Source organism: Bactrocera oleae, chromosome 4 (genome assembly GCF_042242935.1).
Source record: "Bactrocera oleae isolate idBacOlea1 chromosome 4, idBacOlea1, whole genome shotgun sequence".
NCBI classification, from domain to species: domain Eukaryota; kingdom Metazoa; phylum Arthropoda; class Insecta; order Diptera; family Tephritidae; genus Bactrocera; species Bactrocera oleae.
In genome coordinates, this window is record NC_091538.1 from 12,783,662 (window position 1) to 12,795,356 (window position 11,695).

Genomic DNA, 11,695 nt, shown 5'->3' on the forward strand with positions numbered 1-11,695 from the left:
GTGTGTATAGCAAAAATAAGGGGCAACTACTGTTAAGCAGTGCATCACTCTTACACTTGAGTATTTATAACAGAAAAAGTTGAGTAAGCAATAATAATTTTTTCATAACAACGCACACCCTGTGCTACAGGCAGAATATGTTAATGAATTTTCATTGTGAATGCGCTGTTGTCGCATAACATTTCGAATTTTCAAAACGGTCGCTGGCATACGTTTGCAGCACTCTGTAACATTTGTATTCCTTTGCACTAGTTCGTGTGTGTATTTACTTTTGTTTGTAGGCAACGAAGCAAAGTGTAAACGGCCGTATGCAGAGAAAACTACCACCACCATGTATACCGATGTACCTATTGCGTGGAGTTTTTGTATTTATAATTTTGGGTTGTCTCTTCTTGCTGGCAATTGTACAAATAATTTTACGTCGAGCGATGGCAAAATAAAAATTCGAAGTTAATATCAAACGTCAGTACGTCGAGAGCGTTCAGCGAGTATAATTCATTAGTTTACAGATACTCTAGTGAAGAAACGTTTAGCGTTAGTGCATTGAGTTTTCTTTACTCAATTACGCACGTACTCGCATTGAAAATATTTGAAGTACTATAGAAAATATGAAAACAAATATATAAATTTGTGTTTTTCAAAATTATTTGAAAGAAAATACTTACAAAATAGTGTTAATAGTGCTTGGATAAACTTGTGTCTTTATATTGGCACAAAGCACAAAAGCAACGAGTAAACTTTTGACATTTCGTGTGATTGCATAGTGAGAGTAGCGCAAGCACATAAGAGCAAACAAAGAGATATAGTGGAGTGGAGCTATATTGTGCTTACTGTGGGAGACCTGCAAGTGGGGGCGATTTACTTGGAAAATATTAAAAAGTAATATTTTCTTAAAAAGCCTTATGCAGTGACAATAAATTGTTGAAAATTAATAATAATTTTAAAAAATTTGCTGCAAAAACGCTAGTGTCTACAGTGCATAGCAGTGGGTGCAGGTTAGGTGGAGCTGGCTAAACAACGAAACTGTACCCCAAGTGATTCGCACCAATTGAGCATTGAAATAGTGTGGAAGAATCATCGTATAAAAAACAAAAGTGGGGAAACCAACAAGTTTTGGCGCGAAAACTTTTGACAAGTACCAAGTATTTTGGCATTGGAGACTGAAAACTTGTAGCAACAACACAACGTGTTTCAGGAAATTGCTGAAAAACACTCAGTTGAATAAAACAACGTCATTGGCAAAGTGTAGGAATTATTGAATTTTATTTTGTATTGCTTTGCATAATTAAGCAAAATAAATAAGTAAAAAATAATAAACGCTTATTTCAAGGTTAAGTGTTGTTGCAAGCATTTTGTTGGCAAAAAACATAATAATAAAGCCATTGCATAGCAATAAGCAAAGGAAGTGTTTGCAAAAGACAATCGGCAGTGCACGTAATTATATTTCAGTGACATTTATTGTTTGTTAAGCAATATTTTAACAAGTATTATAAGTGATGACTGCTGCACGTGTTATAAATCCAGTGATTTTAACCGAATTCTGTAAGCTGCGCGCTAGTCCGAGTGCAATGGGACGCAATATGACTTGTAATCGTCAGTTGAACCGTATTAAGCGTGATCTCTTTGGACCAGCCAACCCGGTGGAAACACAAAAGTGAGTGCCTGTACTAAAGATAAATATGACATGCCTTAATTGTATGTAAAGATTTATGTAATTATTAGAATATGTTAAAACAATCCAGATTTTTCGACATCCCCGCATGTACAAATCCCGTCCACGCAGAATTTTTCAAATTGTAGCATAAAATGCTTATGAAATAGTTTTTTGTATGTAGTGTTAGACATAAAAGGTTATAAAAAGATCTTTATATGTATTTTGATCGATCAGTATGTATGGCAGCTATAGGATATAGTCCCATCTGATTACATTCTTCAAAGATTATTGATTTCACTATTCTTGAAGATAAGTATATGTCTAGTCAAATAAAAAAGTTTTTCATACAAGGACATGTATTTAATCATTCAGTTTGTATGTCATCTATACACTATAGTGTCCCATTTAAACAATTTCTTCGGAGATTTTTCTGTTGCCTAGGAAAGTACTTCAGCTTCTGGGGAGAAAAGAGTGTGTATTAAATTTCAGATGGATATCTTAAAAACTAGACGAGTAGCTTATACTCCGACGTTTCCTTATGGGTGTTACTTCTCAATTTTACATCTTTGTTTATTAAAATTAAGCTTGGTTTTCTTCAATCTCTATTAATAAAAAAATTAAAATTAAAAAAAAAAAATATTTAAAATAAAAAAATTAAAATTGAAAAAAAAAATATTTAAAAAAATATATATTTAAAAAAATATATATTTAAAAAAATATATATTTAAAAAAAATATATTTAAAAAAAAATATTAAAAAAAAAAATATTAAAAAAAAATTATTAAAAATATTATTCAAAAAATTAAAAAAAAAATTACTAACAAAAATTTCCTTACTTCTCCACAGAGCCTTCGCCGAGGAACTGGACAAACATCAAGATCGTGCTATAAAAAAATGGGGTTTTGACTTCCGCAACGGCTCCCCACTCACCACCAACACACAATTCGTTTGGGAGCGTATTTCCTATCAGGAATCAAATTGCGCACCCGAAGTCTATACACTAACGCGTGCTGCACATGTACGTCCTGCATTGGTGGTGCCGTCAAATGCCGATTTACTAATGGACGAACGGGCCGAACGTGAAAATTACATGATGAACACATCAACATCGACCGACACAGATTCCTGCGGCGATTATGACTCACAGGATGAGTCGTTGGTGTTCAAAGTACCCGACACCGAACATAGCGGCAGCAATAAGCGTGCGCATAATAGCAGTGCTGCTGGCAGGTCGCCACTGCGCAAGCGCCAGCCGAAAATTACAGGTAAAAATAATCACTTTAAACTATTTACTTGCTATAAAAACTCGCTAATTATTAAAGTAATAAGCTTTTTTTTTTGTAGAAAAGTAGTTATTAACTAGTGGCATCGATATACTTCGTTTACGTCGTAGATGAAGTGCTAGGTTTCGTTTTTTTAGCGCTGCTCATTCAGGCGTATAATTATGATCTTATTACGAAAGCGCACTTCCTTTAATAGCAATTTATGCGTTCGTCGGTGGATTGACGTGTGGGAAAATGTTTGAACTTGCTTTTGTTAGTATCAAGTAGTGTACTAATTGCTTGGCATAAACTGTTATATTAATATTGTGTTGCTCAATATAGCACCAAAAATTGCTGAATTTCACCACCGGCCGCCAATTTAGTTTGTTGGCGTGAGAATTTCTTTTTTACGACCCTAGCTTGTAGCGCTTGATTGAGCATAGTTTTTGTTGCCATGTAAATGCCTATTATATTCATTTATTTTTACTTTATAACAGCAGTGTAATGTGTGTGTTTGTGCATGTTTTCCAAAATGTACGTTATAAATACAGGAAACCAATATTTCACGCAATAATTATGCACGAAATCGAATTTACATATTGACATGTAGATATGTATAAATGTATGTATGTGTGCAGCCTTGATTAAATGAACTTCGTTATGGTTTTATGGTTTTTAACGGTCATTCGGCCATTTGCGCAGTCAGCTTTTTATTTGAATTTAAATGTAGGCGTCTGCAAAGCACTTTTCTACAAACTACCCTAACATGATTTTTTGGATTTTTCTTTCTACCAGCATTAAGCAAGCAGCAATGAAAAAACGCATATAAAATACTAATTAAAGTCTGATTGCAGCACTGCTCACGTTTTATGTAGTCTTTGTGGTTTCGTTTTTTTTTTTTTTTTTGTGATTTTCTAAACAGAATATCGATCGACGGACTTCCTGTGCGAAGTTTACGCAATTGACATACATTGCGGTGTGCCTTTTGTATCAGCGGCAATACGGCTGTGTAGGCGTATCAGTCATCAATGTTTGCAGGATATGTAATTTCGACGATTTCAAATCATTTCCGGTTAAAGTAATACAAAATCAGAAAATTTGCGAGGAAAAAAAATAAAATAAAAAATGAAAAAACAATTGTCCATCAAAGCAAAGCGCTTACAGCTATTGAAAAAATATACTGAAAGTGTTTTTGACAGTTGGTGAAAAAATCTGACTCCAACGAGCTGGTATTAAGTAAAAGTAGTCGCTGGCACAATCAGATAATTATAGTGTTGCTGCATTGTGTTCCATTATTGTTAGCCAGCGCAAAGGCTAGTCGCTTGATATGTATGGCGAGTAAAAAATATAATTATGAAAGGGTCATATATGTTATTTCAAAAGCACAGTGTGTCCAGACTGGCGAAAGTGGAAAAATGTTTTTATATCGGTTTTCTATTTTTTTTTAGTGCATTGGTTTCTCAATCGCGCTTTGAAGATCTCAGTAAAATTTTCTTAATGATCTTAAATTGCTATACAATTTTCATTACTTTTTTTTAATAATAAAATTCAAAAAAAAATCTACCAAAAATTAATTTTTTTGAAAACACACTGTGCCCTAACCTCAAAATCCTTACATACACAAAAAGGTTCGTATCGATCGTCACATTACTGCTATTACAAGCACACATATATTGTTTGCTGCACAAGTGATTCACATTTAACACACCACCGCACAGACAAGAAGGCACATCGCTGCGCTTGGTGGTGAGTCCAGCGGGACGCAGCTGTGCAGACAGCACAAAGCTGTGCGCTTTTATATGCAGTGATCAAGCGTCTATTGTAATAGTTAGTGCCTACAACAGTCAGCCACCACATACATACATACACATGAACATGTATAATCGCAGTTTTCCAAAGCGTCGCCGCGCATGTAAAACCCACCCTACATTGTAAGCGCTGCCTGCTGATGAGGGGGATGCTTACAAGCGATGCTGCCACCATCAGCAAGTTCAGCCGTACGCCACGCTATGCTTACAAGCGATGCGCAATGCGGCCACTGTCATATTGTATGTATGTTTACAACAATTTTATATAAATAGATTTGTGCATATGTTTGAATATTTTCCTGCTTTCAGAAAATTCTTTTTATTTTAGATGTGTGCTTTGGAAAAACCAGCTCATCCGCTAACCTCCGACACATCATCAACATATATTACATAAAGGCCTTTACCTTACCCTGTGTGTGTGCTTAGGTACATGTGTTGATCGGGGGAAATTCGTTGAAAATATAAACAGCTGTGCACATTTCGCAAGCGTCTGTAAAGTATTGCTGCACCTTTTATTTTTCATCAAAACATGTGTGTTCGCTGCCCTTTTGGAAGTGAAAATCAATTTCATTGTGCGCCTGCGCACACACTTTGCAACGTTCCAGCAGCCATTGTGGCTGCACATGCTGCCGAAATGCGTGGATTCATTAATGTCGCTTTGCATTTGCACGCGCGAAAATTTGAGCATTTTTGTATTATTTTTTGTTTGCTTTCTCTAATTAATGTCTACAAATTCTGCGTTATCGCGGATTCTGTGTCTCTATATGTATGCGCGTTGATTATTTTAAGCTACATACTCGTTTATTGATTTTGATCATAATTCGCTGCCGTCCTTGCATTTAATGTTAAAAATAAATATTTTTTCTACAACACACACCTTCAATTTATATTATCAATTAGCTGTTAGACAGCTCGTAGCTGCTTTTTCATTGCTTTTTGCTTGCATTTCGTCTGTAGATTTTCGTCAACACATAATTTTAATTTGTTTTTCGACAATTTGCTGCTACATACGCCATTCTCAATTATTCAAAACGCTATTTGTTTGTTGTGTGACCAGCATAAATGTTCCAAAAACCGCGCTTGTTAAGCCAATTAAAGCAGTCAGCCGCATGTAATGTAGCAATCTTTGATTTTCTTCCGTTTCCAATACGTTGCGCTTGAGCCTCGCGCGTTTTTGTGTGGTACTTGAAGTTGTTGCGCTTGAATAAACACAGAGATTTCTTTATTTTAGAACAGAGCATTGCTTTATTTAATTTTTTTTTTTTGGAAACATATACATTTGGGCGCTTGGTGCTCAAGCGCAGTACACACGTGTGTGACAATTATGTTGCTGCGCTCAAAACCACATACAAAGCCGCAACTTTGTAGACAGTTTTATTGTTGTATCTGCAGAAAATTTTATAATATTAGTTATTTTAAAGCTTCTCAGTAGTATTAAAAATTTTTATTTTATATCTTTTTATTTTTATTTTTGAATTTATTTTTATAATTTGTACTATTTTTTATCTAGCTTTTTTTATTTCTAATTTTTTTTATTCTTAATTTTTATCTTATCTATTTTAATTTTTTTTGTATTATATTGATTGTAATTTTTTTAATTCTTAATTTTTATCCTATATATTTTAATTTTTTTATATGATATATATATTTTAATTAATAATTTTTATATTATCTATTTAAATTTTTTTATATGATATTATTTTAATTGTAATTTTTTTAATTAATAATTTTTATACTATCAATTTTGTTTTTTACTTTAATTCTTATTTGTTTTAATACTATTTATTTTGTTTTTTAATCTTCATTTTATTTTTTAATATTTTTTATTAAATTTAATTTTATTATAATATATTAATTATATATTTTTTTAGTTATATTGTTTATTTTTTATCTTTTATTGTAACTTTTATTTTATTTACATTTCTAATTTCATTAATTTGTTTATTATATAAATTTTTTTTTTAACTTTATTAATTTTTTTATTATATTAATTATATATTTTTTAGTTATATTGTTTAATTTTTTTCTTTTATGATAATTTTTTTTATTTACGTTTTTAATTTTATTTAAATTTTTAACTTTATAATTGGTTTATTATATGAATTTTATTTTTTTAAATTTTATTTACATTTTTAATTTTATTTACCTTTTTAATTTTATTAATTGGTTTATTATATTAATTTTTTTGTTAATTTTATTAATTTTTTTATTATATTAATTTTATTTTTTTAATTAAAATTTTTTACTTCAACTTTTTTATTAACATTTTTATTGTTGTTAATTTTAGATAGATTTTTATTGATTTTTTTTGTTAATTTTATATATATTTTTTTTAATTTTTGTTTTTTTTTAGTTTTAATTTATAATTTATATTCAACTTTTTAAATACTTTTATATTTTAAGGCATATTGTGCACCCTGTTACTAAAATGCAAAAGTGGCAGTGCCGTCATTAAAGTATTTATTTCAAATAACAGCTTCAAACTTAAGTGCTCTAAATAAAATTAAAACAAAATATATTTGAAACTATTATTGTTGTTGTTCTAGTAGCATAAAACATAGCTGAAACAGGTTTGAGATATACTGTCTAGGTCATAGTCCTGTGCTGCCTATAAATACAGCTCCGTTTGGGTTACGTAGGCTTGACTGTCTTGCACACAGTCCATAAATTCTTGCACTAGTGCTGTTATACATATATCTACAATATTTGAAAATATGTGGATACGAACGCGATTCACACTCTAATTATGCCGGTAGACGCGAGTTATTTGACGCGCGTCAAAGAAAAACTGCTATTGATCACCAATTCTGCTGCAATTGTCAGCTGCTTTTGCTGCCAAATTTACCTTACACACTTTATGCGGGCAGCGCCGTTTTGCTTTTTTCAAGTGACTAATGCAACTTCATCCTTTCAATCGTCCTTTACGTTGAGCATGTGCAACTTTCCGCACATACACACACACATAAATGGGCATTAATTGTGCGGAGCCGTAAGAAAGGTAAATAGAAGCGTCATGCCTTTGGCTGCGCGCATGCACTGATTGCCAGTCATAAAAGTTGTATCGTGGCTGTGTGCCTGGCTGCCAGGCCGTCAGTCAGTCACGTGCCAACACGCGCTCGCTTTGTGTACTTTACCTATATGTACATATGTGTGTACTTACCTACCTTTGTTTATATATAGTATGTATATAGGTAGTGCATTTCCTTGATCTGACTTTTGCTTGCCTTTTGTTGAACCCGTACACCACACACACTTGCGCGCTTACCCGTAGAATTCTCGCCAAAAAATTTCTGTTTTGTTTGATATTTGCTCCTTAGGGGGATGTAATACTGCTGCCAAGTCCGCGCAATGCATATTTGCGTGCGTGTGCCGTACTGCCTTCTCTTTCGCTGCACTTTTGCTCTTGTTTACTTTTTTGGTACGACCGAGTATATTATTGTTTTTGTTTTGAGTGAAATTCTAGTTGTTTTTTAAATATTATTTTATTTTATTGCAATTTTCTTTAATTCTTTGTGCTTACACAAATTTTTCCAGCTTTAGTGGTGTATTTTTGCGTTTTTAGGGTAAATTTCTATTGCTTTAGTTCCTCTTAAAGCGTGCGAAACGCAAACATTTTGGTTTTCAAAATTGAACTGAATTGTTTTTGTTGTTGCATTTCGTCTTATTTAAATTTGCAACAATTCAAAATCGCGTTTTGTTTGCCATTTTTTTTTTATTATAAAATGTTGAATTTGCCATAAAATATATAAATTTTCTATTCTACTGTACTTCATTTACACATTTTCATCACCTTTTTGGCTCTACTAAAACATTTTTTCTCTCTTTTTATCTTACAGAATACATGAAGGAGCGCAAACGCCTCGCCCAAACGCCGAAAAAGGTCTCACCCGCCAAGCGTGCGCGCACCAGCTCGGGCAGCAGCAGCACAGGACCCAGCCACAGCACGCATGCGTACAGCATTAGCGCGCATTTCTCACTGCAGCGAAGTTTACAACGCAATAATTAAATGCAGCAAGCAAGCAATGCTTTGCAAATTTTCCAACCTTAAACCTAATATAATTAGTATATAATGAACTATATACCAGCATACATATACATATATAAATAATTAATTGTATCTAACTATATATAAATAGCTATTAGTTACTCATAAATGCATAAATATATATATACATATATTTCATAGTGTATATTGAATTGCGTACATTTGTAAGTTTCACCCATTAGTTGTGTAATTTTTTTTTCTAATTTTTATTTTAATTTTTTCTCTAATTAAAAATTCTTTGTTTTAATTTTTTAAATATAATTATTGTTATAACATTTCAAAATCAAGCCATAAACATAGTTGATTTAATGTTAATTCAGCACATGTAAAATTCAAAATGTCAAAATGTACGGTTATACTTGAAGTCACTCGCTTGCAAAACGGTTTTTTAACTCTTTGCCACTGCTTCAAGTTAACTGTGCTATTTTTTCTAACAGATTTAAAAATTTGAAAATTTTCTGTATATTTAAGCCAAGAAGCGCAAATTTAATTGAAATAACTGTTTAAATATGCACATATAGACTACGAAGTTTTGTAAGACCAACAAAAAAAAAAACATCAATAACTAAACAACTAAGCTAAATATGAAAACGAAAATATACGCAAAATTTATACTGTAAGTTGTACGAAAGTGGCAATACCATTTATAAATTTACAACAAAATTTACAAACAAAAAAACAGAACAAAACACACATATACACACCTATACATATATACATTTATGCCAAAATTGAAAACTTAACTAATAAGCTAGATCACATAAGCACACATCATGATGAATTGTAAATAGTTTAAGTTTTAAAATATTGCATTGCACTTTCAAAAATGTCAAATATCAACATTCGAATACAAAGTATACGAAGCAAAGCAATATTTGATATTTCAAAAACTGTAATGCAAGCAAGAAAATTCCATTTAACTGTTGGAAATCGCGCTCGTGCATTGTTTGCGGGTGTACAAAGCTCAACGCAAAATTTACCGCTTTTTTTTTATTTTAATTTAAAAAAAAAAACGCTAACTTTTGCGCCTAATATGTGCCACGGTAGTTGTAAAAACTTGAAAAATTGTTAAAATTTTTTTCAAAAACGCTGCCAAATTGTCGGTAAAGTGTCGAAACGGCAAACTTTCCAAACATTGCTTGACACGTGATTTTCAAAAATTTGTTAACTTACTTTTTCAAATACCTTAAACTTAACTATACGCCTTAAACGAAGTACAAATTGTAAAAATTATTAATTTTCTAAGCAAGTACAAATTCATTTTCGGTTTAAAACGCACAACTTTTGGGTATATTTAGAAATTGAGTTATTTGCATAAAAATGCATATAAACTATAACATAATTAACATTAGTTAAAATTAATCACAGGCAAAATTTACAATAATCAAAACTTCACCACGGTCAAAACTTACCACGACCAAAATTCACCTATGTTAAAATTTAACACCTTTAAAATTTAACACTAAAAATTCAACTGTTAAAATTTAACACTGTAAAAATTCACCACAGTCGAAAATCACTACAAACAAAACTCACCACAGCAAAAATGCCGCAGAGTTAAAACGCACTGCAGCCGCCTACCCCGTGTGCACTGCAGTGCTCCTAGAAAGGCAAAAACAACGCTTGTAGCAAACAAAAAGCTGCAAATGCAATTGCAAGCAATTTTTTGCTTGCTATTGGTGGACTTACAACTTTACAAAAATGCTTGCTGCCTGCGCATGCTGCTTGTCGCTTGCAACCACATAGCACGTTATTGGCTATGTTTTTCTTAAAAGCATTTCATATTACTTAGTCTAAGCGTTGCCATAAGTTTCACAAAATCACACGCTGCTCAAACTGTTTACGGTTGTTGTTATTGTTGTATTTTTTTATATACACTCACTGCAATCTAGTTGGAGCAGTGTCTTGATTTTGCCTGCTATTTTATCAACTATAACTATATTTTGTAGCACATTTGTAAAGCTGGAAGCGAATGGAGCGAGTGCTGCATGCATAACCGCAATCTTTGTAACACCCGTTCACTTAACTGTATAATTCACTGTTTTTTATTTTTGTATCAAAGCTAATTAACTACATATATTAACGGTATTTGTAAGGTATCATAAGTATATCTAATATAATACATACATAAAAATATTCAGTGATTACAATAAAAAGTCAAATACAAAAACAAAACAAATGCAAATATAAATAATAAACAAAACGAAATTAAAGTTGTTTTCTATTTGTTTTATGAGTTTAATTTTGTTCCTAGCTGTAAATTTCAGACCGACAGAAATAACTGAAATTTATAAAAATATTGTTTTTGTTGTTGTTGTAGTGGTAATCTCTAAACTCTATTTCCATGGAAGGTGAATTTGCCATCAATATCAGCACACAAAAGGTTGGTAAAAAATTCGTCCGACAAACATTTCTACTTTATCAGCATTGACCCGGATTTTAGTCGACACTACGGTGATCTAACTATGTGCGAATCGATAAGTAGTTGCTACTTACTTATGTTCCGAAAATGTTTCCTCTTTTTACACGTTTTTACCAAGAAAAGTTGGCGCTACTAAAATAGTGAGGTTATGTGAAGTTACATAGACGGACTTCGACTTCGTAGGTCCTTCGGGGACAATAGCAGTATGTTAATAAGTAACCACCTTTTTTTATTTACTTTTTTGAATTTACAGTTAGTAACAGGTAAGTGAACGCATTTAAGGAGACAAGTTCCCCCGATCTCACGACTCTGAATACTTTAAGCAATATGTTCTCGATAATGCCTTAATCCAACTCAAGTCCTTAGCAGGCTACACGTTCACAAATATAGTTAGCTGAGCAGTAAGCCTAAGGCAGCGGTCCAAATGCTATTAGCATATCGAAACCATAGCTCTTGGTTCGACGAAATTTGGCTTAATTCCATTAGCGAAGGGACCCAACGCAG

The 11,695-nt window shown here is 32.2% G+C and overlaps 1 protein-coding gene across 3 annotated transcripts; it reads left to right on the top strand.

Moving 5' to 3' along the window:
* Positions 1-258: 258 nt before the first annotated feature.
* dap (cyclin-dependent kinase inhibitor dacapo) lies at positions 259-10,982 on the top strand. 3 transcript variants are annotated; one of them, XM_036375202.2, is made up of 4 exons: positions 259-1,245; positions 1,331-1,654; positions 2,501-2,919; positions 8,561-10,982. In XM_036375202.2, the coding sequence occupies exons 2-4, from the start codon at positions 1,497-1,499 to the stop codon at positions 8,728-8,730; spliced, it is 747 nt and encodes a 248-aa protein (XP_036231095.2). In that variant the 5' UTR covers positions 259-1,245; positions 1,331-1,496; the 3' UTR covers positions 8,731-10,982. The 3 variants fall into 3 exon arrangements, with proteins under 3 accessions (XP_036231095.2, XP_069963961.1, XP_069963960.1); XM_070107860.1 differs by having other exon boundaries at positions 259-879; positions 968-1,654; XM_070107859.1 differs by having other exon boundaries at positions 259-1,654.
* The last annotated feature ends 713 nt before the right edge of the window (positions 10,983-11,695 follow it).